General features: G+C 29.2%; 1 protein-coding gene across 3 annotated transcripts in view; it reads right to left on the bottom strand.

The window, feature by feature from the left end:
* Positions 1-215: 215 nt before the first annotated feature.
* Positions 216-27867, bottom strand: part of hgo (homogentisate 1,2-dioxygenase) — a 44173-nt gene continuing 16521 nt past the window's right edge. The window contains exons 2-17 of one of the 3 annotated variants that reach the window (XM_016050104.5): positions 25885-26305; positions 21997-22068; positions 19951-20039; positions 17985-18090; positions 17836-17895; positions 15456-15547; positions 13444-13478; positions 10444-10523; positions 10257-10356; positions 9265-9386; positions 7389-7493; positions 5278-5404; positions 4285-4337; positions 3114-3242; positions 2901-3037; positions 216-392 (exon numbers count right to left, since the gene is read on the bottom strand). In XM_016050104.5, coding sequence (XP_015905590.1) covers positions 377-392; positions 2901-3037; positions 3114-3242; positions 4285-4337; positions 5278-5404; positions 7389-7493; positions 9265-9386; positions 10257-10356; positions 10444-10523; positions 13444-13478; positions 15456-15547; positions 17836-17895; positions 17985-18090; positions 19951-20039; positions 21997-22068; positions 25885-26305 — 1744 coding nt within the window. In that variant the 3' untranslated portion in view covers positions 216-376. Of the gene's footprint in view, positions 393-2900; positions 3038-3113; positions 3243-4284; positions 4338-5277; positions 5405-7388; positions 7494-9264; positions 9387-10256; positions 10357-10443; positions 10524-13443; positions 13479-15455; positions 15548-17835; positions 17896-17984; positions 18091-19950; positions 20040-21996; positions 22069-25838; positions 26306-27867 lie in introns of all 3 variants that reach the window. The other 2 variants (XM_071185588.2, XM_016050105.3) reach the window with 2 other exon arrangements.

Genomic DNA, 27867 nt, shown 5'->3' with positions numbered 1-27867 from the left:
ATATATAGAACGTGTAGCTAAAAACAAAATTAACACATAATTTCAGAAATATTAATTTTATTTAGTATTCTGTCACATTTCTAACTTGTTACCTTTGATTAATTTGTAAGCTAATCTAAGAGCAATCTTTCCCTTTAAACTTCTTGGCTGAATAGTAAGAGAAGTGCTATAATATGGGGTAATCACAAAAAAAAAAAAAAAAAAAAAACTGAATATATATCAAAATAAGAATATTTATTTATACAAATATGATATAACAAAATGCATAACAGGTCAAGATAAAATATATTTTTTTCATCAAAAAGGCAGATGAATAAAACCATTTTTGAACAGTTTGAATATTGTTATTGCAATAACATCAGTCCTATATGTTTTGTCATACAATTTCAGACCTAGAAAAATTAAAAAAATTTTTTAGTAAAATAACATTCATTTAATAATAATAGAAAATAAGCATTACGTTTTTTATACTCTACGTAAGTAATTATTTTCTATATTTTTAATTAGTTATTTAGGGGCAAAACTTTTTGGCATCTGAAAAAAAAAATGATGTGAAGTTATCCACAATATATAATGGACCTTTTAATACCTATTTGCAAACTATTTTAGTTCTATTACCATACATTTAATGTTGCTTTCAGATACCAAAATATTACTGAAAGTAGCACCTAAATTCAAAATTTACTAGTTTTTTTCAATAGAAATCAGATCTATAAATATTGCTAGTTATTTCAGAACTTTATTCAAAATTATTCACTTAGCATTGTGATTGTCAGTAAAATCAATTTTACTGACTTCTATTATCCATGCACAAACATATTATATTTCTAAATTGAAGACAATAACCTAAGAAATTATATCTGGGCACACTTCATATGACTTTGCTCCTTAGGTGATTTTTTTAATGATGACACATTAAGCCAGATAGAATTTTTAATTCATTTCAAGCTACGATTTCTCTTATTGCTAAACTGAAATTTGATTATTGCAACAAATGTTTTAATAGTTATACTAATGATTTATCTATCTGCGAAACTAGATATTAACACTATTATTTTTCTTTACTAAAACTCAACAAATTTGAATGTTACCTGAATGCTACCTGAATGTTAGCAGAAATGTACTGCTGGATAATTGAAGGTAGGAAAATTAGTATTAAAGGTGAGACACGGGTAAATATAAATTTTGGGTTGACGAACTGGTTTGTCACATGACAATGCTGATAAGAGATATAAATGATTTGACGTGCATTGAGCGTTGTTGTTCAAAATCAGTTTAATAAGAAACAGTTAATGAACTTGCAATTTTTGATACGTCTTCTTGGCTTCATTTAGATGATTTTACGTGTGACCGCATAACTGAAGAAGGCCGAAAAATAACAGAATGTTGCCAAAGAGTTTGACATAAGCCACAGTGTTGGAAATTATTTCAAACAATTGTACGTGGAACTAGACCTCCCCCATGACATCTGCTACACATTCCAACGCCTGCCAAAGTTCATCCGATCAGAAAGTAAATCTCCTGAAAAACTAGCCAGACAATTGTCCAGATGTCACATTTGCAATATTGTCTTCGCCATCACAGCTGGAGCAAAAAGGACTGGCCTGATTGTTGACACCGAATGACCTGGCATGAGATTGGTACTGCATATAGTTGAAACATACGGGAAAGGGGCCAATATCGTACCTGCCATGGCATGAGCTGGCAATGGTCGTACACCACTCTATGTGCTTCCAACTGGGACTAACACTGGCCAACTCTACAGTAATGATATTCTGCTGCCTCATGTCTGTTTGTTTTATGGTGCTGTCAGTGATAAATTTGTGTTTATGAACGACAACATGTCATCGAACAGTCGCTGTCAAGGTACAAAGCAGGGATATTCTCCAGACCTGAATCCTATTGAAAATGTGTGAGATGTTTTAGGGAGAAGTGTTGTTGGTCGAGAACCCCTTGCAATAAGCAAGGACACCCTCGTGTTCACTAGGAATGGGACAAATTACTCCAACAGCTGCTGAATATTGTTGTACAAAACATGCTACAACCTTGCATTGCCCTCCTTGGTGGTCAAACCCTTATTGACATTTTACTCCAGGATGCCTACAAATAGTATTTGTATTTTCATGTTTTCAGCATAAAATGACCATTTTGTTCCTTGAACACATTTCAAACCTTCTAGATTTCAGAGTGTAATAAATTATCTTTTTTCATCTCCTAACACTCTGGGATTATTTTATTTCACTTGGCATTCAATCACGCTTAAATTTTTTAACCACTTAACAGTTGTCCAGCAGTGTATTTGTCATGAGGTTCAAGAATGAATGCAGTAAGTTACGCATAATTGTTAAATACCTATTATTTTTAAGCTCTGCTCATCTTTCCTTTATGTTTTTGAGTGATTTAATTAATAATAAAAAAAAAATTTTTACATTAATTTATTAATATTTATGAAGACTTAAAATTCTTATCTTTGGTATCTTTTTTTTTTTTTTTTACAACATCAAGAGCTCTTTAGATTTTACTGTGGAAAGGTTCAACCAAGTTTCTAGAGTAAGTAGAATTTTATTGTGCTAGTATATAATACAAAAATGATATGGATGGGGTACTTAAACAAAATAGTAGTAATTCTGATTTTTAACATAAATATTGATGTGACATTACTTAAAAACTACAAGGTTAATTATCCTAAAATTTAATGTAAAATGTTTCTGAACATTCCTTAAGTTATTAAATAATAGCCTACTTTTAAAATCAACACATAATTTTAAAAAAAATTTCCATACGAATGAAGAATAGATAAAATTCAACTACTAAGTTAAGGAATATTTTTCACACAAATCAATTTCTTTCCTTGAAAAAATAAAAGTACAGTAATTAATAAAAACAATTGATAAACTTACAGATTATTTTTCCAATTAGGATCAAAGTTCTTTTTTAAAGATTGCCAACATTTATAGTACTCTGGATCTAATTGTTGACAGTTCTTTTCTCCCCAATTGGTTAATCTAAGGCTGAGGGAAGTTTCGAACATGATGGCCTAGGAAAATGAAAATAATAAATGTAAGAAAAATATATGCCAGATTAAGACTGAAGGAGTTTAACTGCGACAATACCATTGTATTTTCTGCAACTTTCTCTGGAGTGAGTTTTACTGTGGAAGCTTTATTAAAGCACTCAGCATCAGGGCCGTGAGGAGTCATCATATTGTGTAATGTTGCACCACCAGGCATAAATCCAGTTTCCTAATACCATAAAAGAATATTTTTTAACTTGTCTACATTTACAGACATTCAATTATATTTAATCCCAACTTTAGATTAGTGGATCGACCAGTTATATTCATATTATACTACTCCCACTTCTGGTAGATATTTGTATTTATAAAATGAGAAAATTTATACTTTAGCAATTTATTTTTGATTTAATTTACAATAATTTATACTACCACTAAATGTAATCATTGTAAGCAAATATATAAGACCCAAAAATTGAGTATAGTTCGTCTGAAGTAAGAGCCCCTCTAGCCCATTGCGGTGACTATGGTAACGAGGTATAACTATTTCAAGTAGAGGTGTGGGATCATTGCTTAGGGCAGGTATGGCTCAGAGAAAGTGAATCTTTTTTTTTTTTTTTGGTCTACTGTGTAAGCCTTACAGTGAAGAGAAGTGCACTATTCTTGTTTCTATAGCAGCAGAAGACCTCAGACTTTGTGGTGGGGGGAGTTCTTACCGTAGACAAACTATAAAAGTTTTGAATTGCAGGCAGAATTAAACAAATTAAGCTAACCTTGATTGTTATTTCATTAAAAATTTCAGTATTATAGTGTAAATTTTATTTTTGTATTTAATGTGGTAGCAAAATTTCTACATTTATACTTTACTCATAGAAGGCCTGATAGTTACCTTAATGTGTTATAAGTGTACCACTTATAACACAATACCACTAGAAAAGCAGGCATAATTTCCTACCACTAGGTACACGCATGTAGAGAGATTAAACTTTCAGGTGGTCATGTATGATATGTTTAGTTTAAATAATATTATATAGCTATTAATAGTAAACAAAATAAATTTGTATTAGAATTTATCTACCTGATCTATGAGTAAGAAGGCGAGAAAAAAAGGTATTCATATACTAAAGCATATTTATCTTTTCGCTAGCATATTTTAAAAACTCACTTTTATTCACTTTGTAAATTTTTAACAATACATCAATAATATATTTCACATTTATGTATTCTAAACATAAACACATACACAAAAATTGAGAACAGAAAAGTATCACCTTTGCTTCATAAGCACCAAAAATTAGTCCCATAAATTCACTCATGCAGTTTCCTAGAAAAATAGATTCAACATATACTAACTTTTTATATACTTGCAATACTTTTTTAATTTTGCTAATTTGCAGGCTTAAACTAGAATAAGAATTCTTTTCGTGAAGTTTTATTGCATTAGCACTATTTCAACTCACTCAGGAAAGAAAAATTGAAACTTATCTTTAAAATGGCCCTATATAAAATTATAAAAAGTTACACAAATTTTACTTAATACAAGGAAAACAGAATTTTTTTTTTTTAAAAAAAAAGGAAAATTTGATCACCAAATGTGTGTATCCATAAAAATAATTCAAAACCTCAATTGAATTGTTAACAGTTTTGCAAAAATAAAAAATCTTTTCAGAATAATATTTGGTGTCTTGATGATAAATATCTTGTGTTCTTTTTATTACAGATTAAAAAAGTATAAAAATAAAATTTAACTTCTGATTTATTCACAGATGAAAAACTAAATATAATTCCTCCAAATTTACCATACACATTAAAATGAAAATTCAATGAAGAAATTGGAGCAATATTTACACAAGCCATTATTCACTCCTTGTTTTATTAACTATTCTTCATTAGTGTAGAACCACTTTTCATTGGTGAATAAAAGTTAATTTTTTATTCGAAGAAAACAGCCAGTAACATCACTAAATACTAATTTAAAGCTCATAAGTTCATCATTAACAAAAATGCACTAACTGTGTATTGTTTATCTATCAATTGAACTTTTCTTGTCTAAAAGTCAAGGGTACAAGAGAACAGATTTTTAAATTCACCTGAATGAGCATTTAAAATGTAAACCCCATACTCCTAAATGAAATAATTTAACCTCCAAACCATTGTTCAAAACAACAGTACTCGAGATAACGAGTGGAGTTCTTTTGTTAGACAGACAATGCATGTTTGTTCAAATAGCAGAAATATAATTGTCATGAAAAAGAAATATTTACTATGATAGTAAGGTGGTCTAAATGTTCCTTCTGCAACTCCCCAACGAGGTGGAAAAATTACAAAATCTGCAATCGCTATACCCGGTCTAGTTGATGGGCAGGTTAAGACTGTGAAAATGGATGGATCCTAAAAACAGAATAACGTGCAATTAGAAATGCAAAAAGACAAAATAATAGTTTCTCAAGTAAAAAGTATAAAACTTTTTTCAAATTTCTATTATTAAATCAGTAAATTTATGACTCATTTGTAACCGAAATTACTTTTTATAATATCAATCTGAAATTCTAGCTAAAGCCAATCATTGGGGAATTTTTTTATTCTAAAAAGAAAGTAGGAAAAAATAGTGAGTGTTTTTTCCACCTCCGGTATGTAAAAAAGGCATTTTTTGAATATAATACTGCAGAAAGAGGAAAAAAAGTTCAGTAGAAAAAAAAATATTTTAAAAAATTCTGCAGATAAAAAAACCTAAACTTCTTTGCTTCTCCAATAAAGAATCTTTTGCAGGAACTATGTAATGTTCTGCGACAATATAGCTACAATTCTGTCACAGGGACTGTATCAATTATTATACATATTTTTTAATTACGTTCAAATCTATAATCATATTACAACTTTGAATTATTTTAGAAAAAATTTGATTTAATCAGGTACTCTAAAGGCTTCCAAACTGTTTTGTTTTATCATAATTATTTTTACATACATGATAACACCCTTTTAATAATGGTCCATAAAACAGAGTGCTATGGTATTTGGAAGTAAAACAAGCATAAGATAAGATATGTTTATGAGGAATGATCCACCAACAAAGCCGGTGTCATTTTAAACAAATCTAGTTTAATGGTACAAAATGAAACTTGTAGAAAACACCTTATATTTCTAACTTTCTTTTAAAAAAATAAGAAAAGTGCTTGAAACTTTTCAAATTTTTGAGATATTCAAATCAAACTTTTTTTATTAGTTGCTCAAAAGAGATTAATTTAAAATGAAGGAGTTTCAAATGATTGAATTTGCTCTTCTGGTGACCTCAAGAGTTTTGTCAGTTTACATCAATTATTACTTTTAATGTATCTCATTAGTTTGATTGGTGTGGGGCATTCAATTGATGTGGGGCATCGTAAATTCCAGAAAAAAAAATTTGCAAACTAGTTTCAGCATCAACTTATGTGGTGACATCTTAAATTCCAGATCAAAATTTTACAAACTAGTTTTATCACTAGGGTACCATTCTCCATTCTGCTTGAACAGCATTTTTACCTTTTTGACTGTAAAAAAAAGTAAAATTGTCGAAAATGTTGCTTTTCATTTTCCATATTTAAAAGGGCACCAACCAAAAACTATTACATAGGATCAATCAAATTTTTAAACTAACAATAACAGCATTATATAATTGACAGCAAGCCTTGCTATCATTGCTGTCAATTGTATAAAGATTGTGTGGCTTAATTGTGAAGTTGGTTGTGAAGAAATATAATCAAGTACTCGGTTGCATACCTCCCAACATTAGAAAAATAATATAACGGAGATTTTACTAGCAACATTTTTTAGGCTACGAGTAAAGTTTTGATACATCATGCATTATCATATAAGTCAAAAAGAGAAATTCAAAATGGAAAATATGAAAGCACTTACATTCAGTTGAAGTAAAAAATATGTATATAAATCTTAATCTAAAGATTTTTTTAAACCATTGTTTATAATTACTTAAACTATTAACACTCAACATACTGCAGTACTGGCAATAGCACCATCTGTTGAAGAATAAGAGAAGTATTTTTTGCCATCAGTGGATATTTTATTGCCAATTTTTTTTTTTTTTTTTTTTTAATATTTTAAACAAATACAGAGAAATTTGAGAACAGGGTAAGCAGCAGATAGTTGTAAAATACAGGTGTTTTGGTAAAAAAAAAAAAAAAAAAAAAAAGGAGATTTTTGCAGGTATGCTGTTGTTTTGTTTACTGCACCACAATACAAACAAATTTCTACTTATTCCATGTAGTGAAAGCAAAAAAAAATTTGTATAAATTTGCCAAAAATAGACACAGGGTTAGCAATAAAAAATTAATATATATTTTAAAGAAGTACAACTATAAAACAATTTTTTTTCACTTACAGGATGGTCAAATGAAACAGAATTAATAGCCATGAAATTAGACAAATTGTATTTGTAAGGAACATAATTTCCATGCCATGCAACAACATCAAATGGAGAATGACTCTGTAAAACAAATAAATCGCATAATTAAAACTATCATGAAAAAGAAAAAATATTCATATCATTGGTTGATCATTTAATAATTTATTTACCCAAGCTCTTCATGTAAGAAATCTATTAATATCGTTCTATTATAAATTATTTGTGTAAAGGACAGCTATAATTATTATTAATAAAGGTACTAAGTTTTTAAACTACTAAGATTACTTCTTAGATTAAGCTTGAATATTACTAACAAACTTTTTTTTAAAAATTTCCTTTCAAGTCATGTCTAATAACAATTTACTAACATAAATACAAAATATAGTAATTAATTAAAAATATATAAATACATAAATGGTATATAAATATGCAATTGGCATAGCTGTTTTAACCTTCCCTGCAAATGGTCTGAGAGGACAGCTTATAATACGGGAAGGGCGGGCAGTTGCTTTGCCAGTTTGTTCTTGAACAATAAAATTAACTAAGACAGGTGATCAACATACAGAAGAGGTCAACTTAAAATTTTTTACACAGTACCACAAATAAAACATTTTCAGAAAATAAAAATTGGAAGCAATGAAAACCTTAATTATTAAAATTTAATTATCTGAGGATTGGTACTGGCTTTTTCAGCTCATTACAATTACATGTAGTATTTGCCACATTTCTAATGTTTCAAAGCATTTTTAGTAGCTACTCAAATTGTATTTATATAATTTTAATTTTTTCAGAAAAAAACAAACAAAACAATTGTACAAAATGCAATACATAGAAAAATTAAAAAAAAGGCAATCTATCATTAATAGTTTTTAACGTGAAATGCAATTTAATGCTTCATTACCTCAAAATCATTTCAAGAAATGAAAGCTATATGAATAAGATAATATTAAATAGTTGATCTAATTCACCAAAACTATTACACACACTGCACAATTTCATTTTTTTTCTTGAAATCCCAGATATTTTTGAAATTTAGAAAGAAAAAAAAATTAGTCAGCCTTATTATGATAAATATTGCAGAGAAAATTGTGAAAATCATGCTTTTTTTGTAATTTATGACGACAATTGATATGGCAAAGAAAAAATCTCTTTTTGAAAGATAGAAAATTAAGCACTTTTAGCAAACCTCGAAATAAAAAAAAGCACCTTTAAGTGCTTTTAAACAAAAATCATTACCTTTAAGCACTATTTAAAAACGCTAGGCATCGAGAATGAGTTTTAGAAAATCAATTTAAAGAGAAAAAAAACTTAATGACAAGATAAACAATAATATTGCATCAGGGTTCCAACTCAATTTCAGAGGAAAAATTCCCTGACTTACCAGGTAAATTTCAAAGAAAATTGAGACCAAATTCACATCAGAAAACTTTGATTATTTAATTTGTAATGTGAAATATTAGTTTTCCATGTAAAAAGATATTATTAAATAAGGAAGGGAACATTTCAGTTTGACTAAAGTGTGAAATTTTTATAACAAATGATTGTAATAGATGTTAAATTATTTAACTCAAATCTCAATAATTGATTACCATTACTGACAATTTCTTAAAATTGTAAGTAACAGTAATCAGTTATTGATATTCCTATATCATACCTGGTTATTTTCCAGGTATGATATAGGTATATTCCAGGTTTTTGTAAAAAAAAATCCACTTTCCCTGACTATTCCCTGATTTTTGGAGTTAAAATAAAATTCCCTGACAACTCCAGGTTTTCCCTAACCCGTGGGAACCCTGTTGCATGCTTGAGCAAACAATAAAACATCACATTTCAGATTTAAATTTCACACTACCTGTTGAGCAGCAAAAAGTTTTCCTTGAAACTTATTAATCACAATATAATTGGACACCTCTCTGTCTTCATACAAGGCAACGGGTGTTAAAAAATCTCTAGGATTTGCAAGACCATTGGCACCTTCACATTAAATAAAATAAAAAATATTAAGTCAGACTAAAGAAGACTGATTGCAAATAAAAATACAGGGTATCTGCCACATTTTAGATTTCCAAATTCCTGACTTTCCATGACTAATTCCAAGAATTTTTCATGACTTAACGAAGTTACTATTTTCTCCAACAAAAACACAACAATAAATTTAAAAAGCATTATGATAACAGTCATTGAAATGATAGGTATAACCAAAACTGTTATACTCTGCATCTTCATATTTATAGATTTAAAATTTAAGAAACAGAGTAAAGAAAGAGTTGAAGCAATAAAATAGCTGAAAAAAATACAAAAGTAAATAATTTTTTTTCTTCTTTTCTTTCTTCAGAATTACATTCTGAAGATACTTTTCTTGATCATCAGAAAGGAGAGAAATACTCATGATTTTTCTGTCCTCATTTCAGTATTAAAAAAAATTTGCCAATGACTGGTTTGCTCAATTTGAAATTGATAAAATAAAAATAATAACAAAAAATCTGAAATCACAGAAGTTTAAAAGATAATTCGCTCTAGAAATGATGCTCATTTCTTGAAAGAACACCATAATTTTTAAAGAACATGATAAAACATTTTATATTTTAATAAAATATGACTGTGAGTGGGGATTTCGTTACAAATTCAGATATTCGGAACACCATGAAATTGTGGGGACGGGTAAATTCCTTTTTAAGAATTAGATTTTTTGGCGACTTACGTCTATGACTTTCCACGATTTTTTTTTTTAAAAATAGATAAAATCATGACAAATTTTGTTCAATACAAAAATTCATGACTTTCCATGATTTCTCATGACTTTCCAGGAGCGCAGATACCCTGAAAATAGAAATTCATGCTCACCAATTGGTCCTAAATAAGGCAGGTTAAAATGTGCATCAAAAACTTCTAACATATACCCTCGACTTTGTCCTTCAACCGCAACGTTGAATTTCATTCCTTGCTAGTAAAATGAAATTAAAAAATATTAATTTTAATCATTTATATCAAAATAAAGTTTTACTAAGTGTTTAATAATGTTGATATTTACTTGCATAACACAAATCTCATTAGGTTCAACATACATACGACCAAATTCTGTTGTTATCGTAAGTCTTCCCTGTTGAGGAACTAAAAAGGTAAATACATATCAAAACATTTGACTTGCTAAACATTTATATTAATTTCTAATTATATGTTAAATACTTTATCACAAAGATGAATGAAAAATTACTTTTTATTGAAATCAGAATTTTTAATAACACATTTTTAACAACATGTACATACACATTTAAACAAACGATAGTTTTTTTTGTTAAAAACAAAATAACAATACTTAATATATTAAATACTGTTATCACAATACTATTAATATTGAAGTTAGAAAAAAAAATCTATTGCCAAGTACTAAACAATAGTTTGACTTGGAGATTTTTTATTTTATTAGGTTACATTATATTTTTAAAATAGTAGGTGGGAAAAAAAAAAAAGAAACAAGATTAGAAATGTTTTCCAGAACTGCTGTGAGAAATATATACAGTGAAACCTCCTGTTATGGACACTCCTGCAAGACCGACGCCTCTCTATATGGACATATTTTTAATTCCCCGGGAATCTTCTATGAATAAACCATTATGTACATTCTCCGCAAAGCGGGCACTCTCGTAACCGGACGCGGACAGTCATTTTGGTTCTGAAACGTTGTTTTCTATCTCTACAAACCGGACATTACTTTTTCTAAATTTGAAAAAGGAACTATTTTTGCTTTAAAATGCAAGCTAAAAAATGCAACTTTTCACCATTTTTAAAGCATGTAAATAAAATTTTTTGCCTTATCCATAACTAAAAATATTGTTAAGCTATTTCGCCACCGGAAAATCAATCTTTCTCCGGTCACCTTGCCATATCTTTGTAAAGAAAGGAGAGAAAATGGTACACTCCTGAAATAATTTTGACATCGGCATCTTTTGATCTTTTCATCTGGACCACACAGGTTATGAGACCCCTCTAGTTGAAATGACATCTCTCAATGCTTCTTCCCCATTGAAAATTTCATTAATTTTCTTATCAATTCGAAGATTGTATTTAACACGACTGGGGTTAAAAAAAAAATAGAACAGAAGTATAATCTTTGAGGTGTTTAAATAAATGAAACATTTATTCAGACATTTGATAGCTGGATAGCTGATCAATTGTGAATAATCAACTCCATAAGTCCTCATGACTTACAGGTAGGCATTACTTTTTTTTCTGTGAATTATGGGAGTTTTTTTTTCAAGAAGGTATTAACCACGTTCCCTATCATATGATAGGTAGGTGTAAGGGGATGTAAACCTAATAATTGAAACGGACTGAGGACAGAAAGCTCCTATTCGGTATCATATGTTTGTATCTATACTATTAGGAAAATTATATTTATTTATTTGTAGCTACATCCAGAATTACGTATTTATATCAAACTTCTTTATATATTCTTTTTTTTATCTTTCTTATAGTTTAAATAAATATTCTTGTAGATATTTATAGTATCCTTGTAGATATTATTTATTTCTACATCTTTGAAAATATACTAAAAACAAATTACGGTGTTAAATTGTGTTATTAGGGTACCCTTCCAGTAAACGGACAACTCTCATAAGCGGACAAATTTTTTGGTCCCATGAATGTCCGCTTAATGGAGGTTTCACTGTATATATATATGTACGTTTTCTACTATTCCACACAAATCAATAATTTATGGTGTTTTGAACAAAGTGTTTAAACAATACTTTTTGCATGTGAATCTCTCACACATCACATACAACTATGACTTAATTTTTCATTTGATATTTTATATTGTATAATTCAAAATAGTCTTCTCCTTCTTCCTTATCCCCAAAGTTAGCAGGGCTAAACAATATCCATGAAACTCATGACCCGGAGGAAGTCGACCACCAAAAGTGGGTTATTCAGAATGACCTTAATTTAGATTAAGAATGATTAGATTAAGAATTCAGAATGACCTTAATTTAGATTAAATAGAATTAGACCTTAAAAAAAATTATTTTTCCTTAAACTTTTTTTCTTCCTTTCATTGCGCAGAATATTTTTAACACGGATAGTATACAAGGTGGCACGTAAATGTTGCAATAAACTTCTAAGGGAAGTAGGGAACATTATAAGGAATAAGAATTACCTAGGAAACCATGACCAGAAATGTCATCTTACGCTGCTAGGAGCACTTTTCTATCATGGACATGCTGTTCGTGCACTTTTGAACCTTTACTTTTATTTATCAAAATATCTTAATTTTATGTTAGTATTATTTTTTTTATAACCGTCATTGAACAGCCGACCAAAATTTGAGTTTACGACAACCAATGCAGTCCTGTAATTTTGAATCCTATACAAAAGACACGAAAACTCGCGATCCTGATAAATTAACATGCACCGATCACCATTTAATACAAGGGTATTCTTCGGCAGTCTGGATTCAAACTCCCGTCCTCACTAACTAAAATCCAACGCCCTACCAACCAGGCCAAAGATTGAATAGAATTAGCATGTCTTATATACTAGTGAATTGATGTTAAATAATTGTAGTGGTAGTTACACCACAATGCCAATATCATGGCTAGCTTTGGAACAAAGTTGGACTCTAGGTGCTCAAAGTATTTTTAATACTAACAGAAGATGCTCATTCTCTCTTCTCGATCATGAATATTTTGCTTATTATCTCTGAAACTGTAACTCACTTGTTTTTAAGAAGTTTGTACTAAGTGCAATACATGTGAAGGTACATGTGATGGTACTCTACACCATCTGCACAATTGTGTTGCCTCGATGCAAGACTATCCATTTAAACGACTCAACATAGTGCTAGGGGTGATGATGGCTAACAAACTCATGAATCTAATCTGATTCAGATTACAAAGATGGGTAGAGTTGTTTTTTTAAAGTCCACAACAACAAAAGATCACTGAATATTACTTTATAATCATGGTATAATTTTGAAGCATAATACAATCACAGAAACAAGATATACAAGAAAAATTTGATTCGTGAGACTTACCTATAAGGAAATCACCATCAGAATTATAAAAACACCTGAAAATTTAAAAAAAAATTCAATTATAATTCACTTTTGTGTAAAAACTTTAAAAGCCAAATATATATATATATATATATATATATATATATATATATATATATATATATATATATATATATATATATATATATATATATTAAATATATGGGTCATTCTCACAAAAACAGTCATTTTCATGTCCCCAGTATATTTTATGTTTGTTTTACAGCTTACGAAAAAAAAAAATTCAGGGAAAGTGTCCTTCGGAATGCAAGCTAACAAAAGTATAAAAATAAAATTATCAATTTTTATTTTTTATTTATTTTAGGTAATTAAAATATACCAATATGTCATTCCCTCACTTGTCCCCACTGCTGATTTAAAAAAAGAAAAAAATTGTTTCTGCAATAAAAAAATTTTTTTTTACAAATTCGTGTTTTTTATTTCAGAATACTGAAATATAGAATTCAGAAAATCAATTTTAAATTTAATTTGTGATAAAAATATTAACACAGCACTATTTTAAACTTTGTCCGTAGTGTTTCGCGTCATTCCCTCACAACAATGCTCTTTATCACCTGCAATCTTTTTAGAATAAAAATATTTTAATAAAAATTTTAGCAGTTAACAACTGGCATCATAGAACAAAATTGCAGTATGTTTCCATCTTCAACTTAAAGAAGCTTTGCTGTGGAATAAATTTGAATGAATCAAACCTGGTAAAATTTTTTACATTTGTCATTCCCTCATGTCATTTTTTAGAGTAAAATAAAATACAACTTCACCGAGAAAGTTGATAATTATATGTTGCTTTCTTGTATGAATATAATTGTATGTGATTGACTTCAGAAATTAATTAGGTCTAACTGTTATTTTTAAATTTTATTGAATTAGTTATTCCCTCACTAGTGTATAAAGTGAGGGAATGACGCTGAAGTGAGGGAATGATTCAAGATGAGTATATTATAAAAATTTTTTTTTGTTCAATCGTGCCAGCCAATTTTATTTCCCAAACCTGTAAAAACTATTAAATATATAAGACTAAATTATAATAAATATTAGATATAATTAGTATGTTATCATTTTCAAACTTTAGGTAGATGTAACTTAGATAAAAACATTTATTAAAATAAAATATTGTTCCCTCACTATTAGTGTCATTTCCTCACTTTTTAAATATTGAAAATAATTAATTTACTTATTAATTATTTTGAAAAATAAATTAAAAAATTATTAAATTAATTTATTAAATTAATTAATTTATTTATTAAATTAATTAATTAATTATTAATTATTATAAATTAATTATTTAAAAAATTAATTAATTTAAATATTAAGTATAATTTATAGGATATATACTTTCTTTATAATGCCATTACATATTTCTATTAATATAAAAAGTTTCAGAGCTTTTTATTCACTTTACTTTTTTGGGATTTTATGAACTTAAAAATGACAGTTTTCGTGAGAATGACCCATATATATTATACACAATATATTAAAAGGAAAAACACAATCACTGTGCTCTTGTATGAGCAAACTACATTAATTATAATTGACTTAGAGAAAATAAGCAACAGCTGAACACGCTTAAAACAAATAATGCTATAGTAAATGAAATAGTTTAATATAACTGAAATATCATCCTTAAATATCCCATTTGTAGCATTTTGAGTGGCTACAACTTTTAAAAAAATGAAAATAAGAAACAAAATTCCCTGTATTTCTCCAATTTTTAAAGAAAAACTCAAAATTCACTGCATTTTCAATGTTATTTTAGGTGATTTTTTAAATTCCCTGTACTTTCCAGGTTTTCTTTATTCAACCTGAGGAGGGGCAACTTTGAATTAAATAAAACACCTCGATTTGTTTGAGAAATTCTGAGAGAATGAGAAAGCGCACAATAAAGAAAACAAAATTGCTTTCTCATAAGCATGGAAAAAAGTTAAACTATCTTTATTTTATATACTGTATCAACTAACGAATATACTCACTTATCTTCCATGGATACGTTACACAGGTATATATGTATAGCAACTCCATGTCTAATTGTGGGATCGCCAGCACCACAAACTGTTTTCAGACCCTAAAACATGTTTCCACAAAATATAATTTTAAAATATTGAAACTGTAAAAAGTATGTGTTCATTACTTATCAGGTTACAAATTTTAAAACTTCACTAAATACTTTTTAATAAAGATATGTGTAGACTTACGATGATATTTTAAACTTTAAGATATACATTTAAAAACTAAAAGTATGTTTGGCTGAATACCATTCAATAAAAATAAAAATTACATTTACGGAACTCTCACACAATTTCAAAACTAAAATTCCTTAACTTAGTTAATAGAAAATACCAATTTATTTTAATTCATAGTTGAGTTATTTGATAATAAGATACCTGATAGTAGTGTGGGTATCTTGATCCTGATTGGTGGTTGAAACGTAGCATTTGTTTACATAAGTAACTGTATTTTCCTTTATATTTCGAGTCTTTATTCTTTCACTATATATTTACAGAGAGACTAAACACAAAGCCACGCAGAACATAAACAAACTAATCAAAGTTCACAGATACACAAAACAAAAAATATATCACGGTTACAATAAAATGTGTAAACAAATAATAAATCTAAGTTACGTAAAAGACGTAGATAAAAAAAATTATATTTCAACAAATTTGATGTGCGATACAGCTTTATATTTATTTAACCTCACGTTAATTAACATTCAAACTTAGATGAAAAAATTTAGATCAAATTTAAGATGCCATTTTGCTTATAAACAATCATCTGGCACTGACGTCATAGGTGACATGTGTGGGTATTGAGATCTTCTTCTTGAAGGAAAGGAACTCAATTGATAATCAAATAAATCCTCTTTCATATTTAATTTTAAATTATTAAAAATGCACAAGCAACTTGGGTAATAAGCAATGCCATTAGAATGTAGCAAGCATCTAGATTGTATGTAAGATACAATGCAGTTGCTTCAGCCCTGGAGTACGGGTAATTTTAGGGTTACTATTAACCTTTTTTTTCTGAGTGCTCTGGCTCGTTGCATAGAATATTCTGAATAAGACAGAAAAAATTTAACAACATAGTGTAACATTAATAGAGTCGAATCAGTCATCAAGGCATACGCGTGGATTTTACAGAAAATTGAATTATGCAATACCTTTTAAAAATTTTTTTAATTGGAAATTCTTGTGGTTACGATTAAAAACATAATTCGCACAGACAGCTCAAGTTTTAAATATAATTATTACTAGCCTATTTAATAATATTATTAAGCTAGTGAATAATTAATATTAAATATTTTTGCATGAAAAAAATTTTTAAAAAAAATATTGTTAAACAAAGAGTATTTTGCACATATTAATACTCTAATTTTCATAAACTTAAACATATGATACTATAGTGCAGCAGAATTTCTACAAGAAATAATAGATATCAGTCTAATTTACTTTAAATTTATCGGATATTTTTGGCAAGCGTGAAGATTGGCATTTTCCAAGTTTGTAGCATAATTTTTCCCAATTTTGCTTAAAAAATTTATTATTCTCAAACTTCTTTTTGCCACAAAACTAATACCCCCTGATATAATCCTAGTTTTCTAGGGAACCCTGAATAAACACAAGGAACTGCATTCAAAGCAAAGGTTTAATGACTATACTATCTTGTTTCCAAATGTGTATCACTATCATGCAGTAAAGAAAGATAAAATTACAATAAAATTCCCGTGGCAGAGATCGTTGCGACACGGCGACATTGTCACAGAACGTTACCGAGTTCTTTCAGAAAGATTCTTCCCTTGGGAAGTAAAAAATTTGGTTTTCTTTTCTGTAGAAATTTTCGTTCTATTTTTTAACGCAGTTATTACTATTGATTTCCTCATAGCTTTTGAAATCCGATACTTTTAATACAATATTATTGATTACAACTGAATACTGAAATAAAAACATACATTTAGTTACCTCCTTTTGAAGAGTCCGATTCGCTTGATTTTGCTATCGATCTTTTTTTCCGGTAGTTACTCGTAAGGATTTTATTTTATTTAAATGTGATGATGATTTAATAAAAAGGAAATAATAAGTGTGCTTCCCCCCTTACAAAATACAAGAATATCCTATAATATTAGAATTTTAAAAAAAAATTACATATTCAATTAAAAAAATTTTTTTATTTGATCCCAAAGATTTTTTCATTTTTTGAAGTTGATGCTTCTGTTACTTTAAATTAGTAACATGTATATTTGTTATTTTAAAATATCGTGCAGAAAGATATCAGTATAAAAAATTCTGCCACTGGGATAAAATTACACATTTTAAACTCAAAAAAATAAGTTATTACATAAGACTTAGTCATTACCTCAACAAAATCAACTTGTTCAAGATCTCTGTCAGGAATAGGGAATGGCTTCCATCTCAACTAAAGATAATTTTCAAGAATATTTTTATATAATATCAAACAATGCTCATAATCGACAAAATTCAAAAATATAATGTACATTAAATTACTTGATTGGGGTTAGGACTATTTTCTGACCAATCATGAGTTAGATTACCACAGTTAATAGGTTTGAAAGGCATATGCAACACAGACGGCCTAATTCTATAGAACCACCTAAATAATTAGCAAAAAATCATTTATTAATTAGTATTAAAAACAAAACAAATCAACATGTAATCAATATACACAAGGCAGGTATAGAGAACAGGGTGCATAGCCAAATCTTTCTACAAGAAATAAGTACCTTTTAAGTACTTTTTTAAGCACTTCGAAAAAAATTTTAAGCACTATATACATTAATAAAATGCAAAATAATTTTCAAGGACTTTACATGATTATGATAAAAATAACTAGTTTCTGACAAAGAACTGTTTTTCTTGATTACATTATAGCCACCATAAAAGGATAGAGGGATTTTTTGGTTCGATTTCAGAGGGAGAAAAATGAACCTGAAATCCAGAATCTCTTGGAAAATGCAACCGAGTTGCACATGATAGTGCCAGAATAATTCCCACTGAATCCAGCTCAGTATATGCACATCCGGACCTTCAAACATTTAATCAAACATGTAAAATGATTGGCGTTTTTATACGTTACGCTAAAATGCACTTTGTTTCAATAATTTGTGAAAACGTTGAATAGAAGAATATGAAAACCACGCTTTTGCATAATATGTGGCTAAAATTGTCACTGTAAAGAAAAAAAAATTATTTCCGAAAAGGGAAAATTAAGCACTTTTTAAAAATCACCCAACAAAAAAGCGCCTTTTAAGGGCTTTTAAAAAATGAAAATAAGCACTTTTTAAAAATGCTTACGCTAAAATGCACTTTGTTTCAATAATTTGTGAAAACGTTGAATAGAAGAATATGAAAACCACGCTTTTGCATAATATGTGGCTAAAATTGTCACTGTAAAGAAAGAAAAATTATTTCCGAAAAGGGAAAATTAAGCACTTTTTAAAAATCACCCAACAAAAAAGCGCCTTTTAAGGGCTTTTAAAAAACGAAAATAAGCACTTTTTAAAAATGCTATGCACCCTGGAGAATTATAGATATTAGTTCATTTTTGAAAGAATAACCACTTAAAAAATGACCTTTAGATAGAATAGCTGACTTTATAGAATAACTAGTGTAAGTCACTATTCCTAGTCACTAATGTATAACTTCCTCACCTAAAATTTTAGACATGCAATAAACATTTAAACCAAAACTGGTTCAGAAGTTAGACTGCCTTTTAATGCCATAAAAAATCTATTTACAAAACATATTTTTCCCATTGGTAACTGACATATTTAAAAATTTGACCGAATAAACAATGTCCCATTTTTGCAGCCTACTAAACAAAGTACTTAAACCAGAAAGTTTAAGCACTAAAAATTTTTTATAACATGCAATTTAACATGTTCTGTCAATAAGATTTTCAATTCAGCATTTCCTAACACAATATGTTAAAGTTTATTGTAATATGGTGTTGAATAATTATGTTTCCATCATTATTGTAAAATTATGTTTCCATTATTATCCATCATCATTATTATTCTGTATTAGATACGTTTCATATTCAATATTAACATATGAAATTAATATACTTTGTTTAACTAAAAAATGTTTATAACAAAGATTATTCAGAAATGACAACTGTTTCGGATTTAACAAAATATTTAAAAAAAACTGTAGAGAACTACAGACTGAAATTTGCAGATTTTCAGTTAATTTTGCCAATTTTTAAAAGGGTCTCAACGCGGCTCAACTGTAACAAAGCGGCGTTTCACATAAGCCTGTGAATTATTTAGAACTATTGGTGAATTAAAACTCTATAAATCAAATTTACTAAACCAAGAATCATACATTTAAAGACTCGAAAATATCTACTTGCTGACTGGAGCAATCTGGCATCTCTGGATAATTAAATATTGTATATAAATTATAATTAAAAAAAAAAGAATACATAAAAAAAAAAAAACATTTGGCTCACGTTCGTCTGTTGTGCTCTCGAGGTGCAGTAAAGGCAGTTCCAGATAGTTGTTCCGCATACAAGCCATACGGGCATACTTGTGGATTGTTCTGAAATGATCATGCAAATTATTAGTATGCACCTACAAGTAGTTATTCAAGTGTAAAATTTAAGGAAAGCATTAAAAACAAGGGAATAAAATTTGAATTCTGCAATGCCTTATCTATGATTATACTAAATTTAAGTCATACAAAATTTTTTACATCTATTTCTATTATATTTATTCAAGAGTTTACTAAAATATCTAATTTTTAGACATCAGGACGGCCTCTTAAAAGCCAGCATATTATGAAATGGAAACTAACATAATAGTTTTTATGTTAAATGTTACAAAAATATTAAAGTTAATATTAAGCTCCATAGCGACTTGGCACACAAGATATGTAGATTCACATAAATAAATACATAAATGCAGGATGAGAAAAAGAACTCCCTCTCATCCCTTCTTCTGCCGCTGTGATTCCAGCGCCACAACTTCCCCGCCTCACCATTATCACCACTTCCCCGCACCACTGCCCCTCCTTTTTCTTTATCATCCAGACTCATTCCTCTTTCTGTTGCTGAACAATCAACTGCTTATGTGTTCATAAGCCCTGTCTGTGTGTTCATAAGCCCCGTTATGTGTTCCTAAACCCCCCCCCCCCATTTTTCAACTTAATATTTTCTAAAAACATTTCATATTTCATCATACATGTAAAAATCATTTTGTCATTAAATACTCCTATCATTGAAGAACTGTCATTCCTCTCCAAAACACCACATAAATACTTAACAATTATAAATACTTGCCAAAATCATAATAAAAAGCTAATATTTGACTAAAATATTAATTTAGAAACCTACCTTTTACATATATTTACTACCTATAAAATTTGTAATAAACATAAAACAGGCATAACTGAGTTTTAACAGGGTGGGTAAAAAAAATTCTCAACAAAAAAATAAGCACCTTTTAAGGAATTGAAAATATTTTTAAAAACTTTTAAGAAAAAAAAATCAAAATGTGCACACGAACAAGAATTTTCTTCCAATTATTCTTGATAAAAAGTTGACACTCAATATAAAGTGAGTGCACTGCATATTCTTCTTCTTCTCATTGGCATGACAGCCCAGGATGGGTCTTGGCCTTCTCAACAAGCCTATGCCAAGACATTCTTCCCTTAGCCAAGGCTCTCCAGTTTATAATCCTTAAAACTTGTAGGTCCTTTTCAAGGCAGTCTAAAAATCTTAGGTTTGGCTGTTCTCATTTTCTTGTACCTGTTGGCCTGGCACTGAAAACATTTTTGGTTGTCCTGTTATCCTCCATTCTTATAACGTGGCCTGCCCATTTAATCCTTTGAATTTTGATAAATTTAATGACATCAGGTTCCTTATATGCTTCCATCAAACACGGAACGTGTTTGATCTTCTAAACCAGGTACCACTTTTACTTATTCCACCAAAAATGCTTCACAGTATTTTTCTCGTGCACTGCATATACTCATAGCTAAAAAACTGCTTCTAACATAGCAATGTATTAATCTAATAAGTATTTGGCAACAGAAAAATTGTTAACAATGCAACTTTTCATGGTTAGCCTCCCCTCGCCCCCAGGTTAACCGTGGGAGATTTTTCTCTCTATGTCATGTAAATGCGGGTTAGTTCCATCAAAAAGTTCTCCACAAAAGCAAATTTCCCCCAATACTTGTTTCAGGGGTTTCCTTGTCTTCTGGATTGGGTTCAAAATCACAAGGCTATGGAGTTGAACATTAGTAGTCTCTCGCAAAATGCAGCAGAGTTGGACATGTGAGTGAAAGAAGTTTTCCATCAAATCTACCTCAGTGCGTGTGTAGACTCGCCAGAAAATGCAGAATGATGACTTATTCGTATGATATAGGCCACGGCAAGCGGAAACAGATTGTGTTCGAATTAATCATGAAAGCGTTGGACGAGACATTGTGAAAAATAATGTTTTTCTTATAATTAGCATCGAATAACTTAATCCTCTATTAAAGTTAAAATATTTACCTGGCCCCATGGCAAAGAATTAGGACACCTGGGATCTTCAGAAGTGAGATCACTGCCAAAACCAGAAAGATACTAAAAAAAAAAATTTATAACACCAAAAATTAATAGGGCATTACTAACAAAAATTTAAAAATGAAATTTTATAATATCAAAAACTACACTTAAACTGATCAATTAAAAAATTTTAAAATGATAGACTATTAAATTAAGACCATTAAAAAAAACTTATGACAAGTTTTTTTTCCATGCTACTTTGAACTACTTTAAACAGATGCTACTTTGAAAACAGAAAACTTTAAAATTGCTAGACATTTAAAGATAAATGAAGACCACAGGAAAAGCTTTTTTTCACACTACTGGCAGTCATCACTATGTAAAACCTCATGGTATGTAGGTACTTTATTTATGTCTCACTAGAGCTGCACAATGAGTTTATTGATGACAGTCTGGGAAACATTCCTCAGGATGATTCGAAGACATGCCATTGCAGTTTTGATCCTCTGAAGAGGTGATGGTATCCCGGCAGCCTGCGAGCGAAGTCGAGCACTTTACAGTATATCAGTTTAATGAGGTCCCTAAGCAGGCTGATCAAAGTGGCCACTCACCCGCTTACTGACCACAGCCAGTGATGTTTGACTTCGGTGTTCCACTGGGTTGTTCCTTTATGATCAGTCCACTGTGGGACAATACCTCATGGGGAGAATAAATTTTTCATTCTGATTTGTCAAAACTTAGTAATCATCAAAATCGAACACATGGTGATACTTTTCGGAAAAATGTACATATAAAGTGTTCCCCCCCCCAGCCCGGTCGTCAAATATTAACTCTTTCGCGCCTAACGGGACACATACGTCCCAAGCAAATTTCAAAAAAATCTTTTGGGACAGAAACACTTCTGTGTCTAATGGGAGACTTTCCCACCAGTCCTGCCAATATTTTTGAAGGTATTTTCATTCAGAAAACATGGATGGCACTACCGTACATAATGCTGCCCTACTCATAGTTTATGCTACCAAAATTGCTCTGTTGTAAAAAAAAATTGTCGCGAAAGGGTTAAAAGTAATCTACAATACTAATAGTGTAAATGAGTGAAATAAAAATCAATTCACACAATTTGTGTCATAAGTAATACTTAAACAATTTTTCAAAAGAAAAAACAAACAAACTTGAACATGAAAAATAAACATACAATAAAAAATTGTAAATCAACTCAAAATAATTAATAGATATCATTCTATGCTCATTATATCAAATGGAATAGTAAAAAAAAATTTTTTTTTAAAATCTTATTACAAATAATGAATTTCAGAAAGCATAACGTCAAAAAGAAAGAATTAAATCAATACATTAAAACTGGAAATATTTTGTAAAAATAGAAAGAAAAAAAAATACATAAATTAAAACATGTGTGAAAATAATTTATTAAATTTCAGTATCTTACTTTTTAGAAGCAAAAAATTTAAAACTCACAAAATATGGAAAACTTTGGTTGTATGTAAAACATTAATACATCAACAAATTAGTATTATAAATAAATATTACGAATATTCCAGACATATTAAATTCACCCCAAGTTGTATTATAAAAAATTACTGCTTTATTTTAAATAACATCAAAAAGATTATATAATATTAAATAATATCAGAAAGTTGAACTTGATTTTTTAGATTGTCCATTGCTTATACTTTACCAATATTTTTTCATTTTAAATGATATAATGAATTGCAACATGAAAGATTACAAATATATTTTTAAAAAAGGCAGGAGAAAAATTTAAATATGGAGTTTCATATAAGGATAAGGATTTGTATTATATAAGGAGTTTTTAATAAAATACAATACTAAATTGTCAGCTGTCCAACTGTTTTTTTTTCTTTTTGCTAAGACTAAATAATTACTTATCTATTGAAATCAAATCTTGAATAAATTTTGGGGACACTCTTTATAAAGATCAATTAAAAAAGAAAAGCTAGGCTATACCTACTATCCAAATTAAAGAAAAACTTTTTTCCTATTCAAATTTAAATTCTTTTTCACAAAGCAGTTTTAGCAGTACAAGTGTATTTTAAAGAAAATTGTTATTCAAAAAAAAAACTCAAATTTTAATAATTTAATGTTCCGGATTTCTCAACAAACTATTACTTAAAATAAATAAATAAAATACATAATTGATTTAAAAAAAGGTTAATTCATGGATAAAGCAAAAGAAATAAACTTTTGTTAAATGTAGATGAATTTCAGTATTACAATTTAGAAAATGTTTATAGCAGGGTAGGGGTTTTAGACGTTCTAAACTGGTTTTGGACAGGGCGTGCGGGTTTTACTGACTGTCTTAAAGTGTCCAAAACCTTGAACTTAGGCAAAAGGTAAAAATTCTATATGTGTAACCATTGCACACATAATAATTACATTTATTAATAAATATTTGATACTTTTTATACAATTTGCTATAATCTATTAATGTAATTGGAAAATATTTATAACTTTTGAAAACAACTAAAGTGAATACCTTATCCTTTAAATATGAATAAATATGCTTTTAATACTGCTAAATTATGTTTTGCATAAGGATAAATAATGCATGTATTAAAAATAATAATAAACTTTTTTTAATCAAACAAAAACTTGTCTTCATTTTGTTTCGTGCTCAAAAATTAACCTTTTAATTTTTTACAATATTTTTTTTAAAATTGTGCCATAATTTGAATAAAAGGGTTTTGGACAGTTTAAGACAAAGGGGTTTTAGACTGGACAGTTTAAACGCTGGTTTATACTGTGGATTAATCCAATCTGTCCTAATTCTTACTAACTCTGGTTATAGATTGTGAATATATGTGAAAAGCATAATTATTTAAAACCAGGGTTGGCTTTTTACCGGCAGAAACTGGTTTTTGTCATGCCAGTGGCAGAAACTAGTTATAACCGGTAAAAACCGGCAAAAACTGACTGAAATTAAAAAAAACTTCTATATTAGTTCTAGTAATTGCTTAATGACATTTTGTTTAAGTAAACTGAAAAATCTAACTCCCTGTAACTGTAACAAACTTTTTAATTCGCAAAAGAGTAATCTAACAAAGGAAGAGAATCTTATGGCTGTTTATGAAAAAGAAGTGACATACAGATTTAAACAGGCAGTTACTGATTATCATTTGATAGCTTATATGCTGCATCCAAAGTATTTGGATTGAAATTATCATGTTCTCAAGAAAGTGCCCAAATATTACTCGCCAATATTAACCCAGATTATGAACCTTATGTGATAGCTTTGTAAAACAAATTGGCCCCATTTCCTGAAACTTATTTTTCAGTCAATTTTTGACAACTACCCCAGCTGCTACATGGCTGTTCAGTTTTAAAAAATATGCAATAGATGAAAGTTTCTCAAGTCTTGCTTGTTCCTTGATGGCAATGCCTGCTAGTTCTGCTGGACTTGAGAGAATCTTCTCAAATTTCTTGTTTGTGCATAGCAAATTGAGAAATTGTATAGGTTTAGAAACTGCATCAAAACTTGTCTTTTGTTATAGATTATGTAATAATTGATTTTGTAATAATTGATATTGAATGGTGATAATTTTGTAAATAAATTGTACTTTGTTTAACATTTAATTGTTTTTTTTCTATGAATTATCCATTGTTTGTCAATCTTAGTACTTTTATGGCATTTTCTGAATTTCTGCCACAAATGCGGCAGAAACCGGTTTCTACCAGTGGCTTTAACCACCTCGGCAGAAACTTGCCAACCTTGTTTAAAACAATAACATTTTTAAAATGGGAAGCAATAATGCAAACAAAATTTAAAGCAAAATAACAATGAACGTGATTTTCATACAAACTATCTTTACACTGAAACAAACAATTTTTTCCCACAACCAATTCCATTTCATTCACCTTAACTTCTGTTGTGGCCTGACATTCTTGATCATTTAAAACCCATACAAGCATGGGTTGACTATTTCCTTTTGATGGACTGCTCTCAGTTTCAACAATGGAAGAAGAATCAAAGCTTTGTAAAGATTTTATATGTTTAACAGTTTTTGAATGTTTAATAAGTTCACTTTTACCGGCAACTAGCTCTTGATTACATGATACACAACGCGCGAGAGTTTGATCTTCAGGGTGGCGTGCAAGCCACCCTTTAAATTTTTCATCTTCAGTCCACTTATCTATAAATTTTTGCTTCCGCCACGGCTTTTCGTCTGTATGAGACAGGCGCCCACGCCAGGTCTTTTTCGTGGGTTCTCTTTTTTCTTTCAATGATCCTCCAGATCTCTTTTTTTTATGATTTGTAGAGACCAAAGCAAGATCCATACTGAAAAAAAAAAATTGTTTCATTGCTTAGAAAATAGCAATTATAAATCTTGTTTGTATTAACAAAACTAATCTAAAAATAAATGAAATTACACTAGAATTCAACACAAACATAAGAAATTAACGAATTAAACACACACACATAAATATAATATTAAAGAGTTATATGCATTTTGCTGTCTGAATTATTATGCCTTGCATGCACATGCCAATATGTGAAGGGGTTCTGAACAGTGAAACGGAATACATAGAGAGACTACAGGCATATGTGCTAATTATCTTATTTTCCTACCTTCAGTTTTGCGGTTGCTATCTTTAATATTATCAGCTGTCCTTAGCAGTGTAATTTTTTTTCTCCTTTTTAATAGCATACACTTGGGGTCTACTTCCCATTGACCTCAAAAATGCCAGAATTGGTACTCTCTTATCGTTACCCATTGAGCACCTACGGCTAAGCCACGGCGGTGGTGTAGCGTCGCCCCCTGTGTCAGAATTTTTTTGAGCTATCTGCGACAAAACTCTTTAGCACTAATATCTATCTGCAAGATACTTTTAATAATAATAAACATGCATGTAACTAATTTTAAATAACAAAAGTGCTGTGCTTACAAAAAAAAAAAAATTATATATAAATTTCTTTTTAATTGAACATGTAATTTTTATTCTAATATTATAGGTGACATTCTAACATTTTGTTGGGAGGGGGGACGCAGAAATTATTTCCTTCGCCTTTTGTAACAAACTAATCATCACAAAAAAAAAAAATTAAAAATCATTAAATCCGTAGTGGTACTTGCCAAAAAAAAAAAAAAAAGATTGACAAAATCATGCGAATCGGACACCTCAAATGCGTTTTTCGTTTCTTGATTAGGCTGTTGTAATTAATAATATCATAATGAAAATATCGGATTTAAAAACTATAAAGAAATCAATAGCAATAACTGATAAAATTCGACAGAATTATTGCCTTAAAAAGTAAATATTCAATTACACGATTCGCACTTTCCATATTGTTTGAAATAGCACGATTTGAATTTTTCATGTTGTTTATCGGGATATTTAAATTCCACATAAAAATCAATGTCAATAACTGACGAAAATACAGTCGATACAATACATCGATTTACAATAATATCAGCATATATTGAGCGGGTCAAAGAGTGATTATCTAAATGCACGATTCAAATATAACAGGTAAATTTCTGTCAAAAAATAAAGGTATTTTTTTCTTCTTTACTTTTCAATAGAAAAATCTTTCTGCAAAAACTCTGTAACGTTCTGCGACAATGTCGCCGTGTCGCGGCGATTCTGACATGGGGGCGTCTCTCACGCCATACAACCACAAACAGGTTTATAGGGCGGGTTACATTCACACAGAAGAAAGGACATAGAACACAGACAGAGAAAGTCACCTGACATTCAAAATACAAATAACTTTTTAAATCTTAGTTAAAAAGAAGCACAAATACTATTTGACAATTATTTCTAAAAATTTCTCAAATGAATGATAAATGAGAAGTGAAATAAAGCACACTACACAGATAATAAAGTGTATAGTTTTTA

The sequence above is a fragment of the Parasteatoda tepidariorum genome, chromosome 5 (assembly GCF_982258835.1).
Source record: "Parasteatoda tepidariorum strain Cologne lab strain chromosome 5, Ptep-v5.0, whole genome shotgun sequence".
NCBI lineage: Eukaryota > Metazoa > Arthropoda > Arachnida > Araneae > Theridiidae > Parasteatoda > Parasteatoda tepidariorum.
The sequence above is the reverse complement of the archived record's forward strand: the minus strand, read 5'-3'. Positions and strand labels throughout refer to the sequence as shown.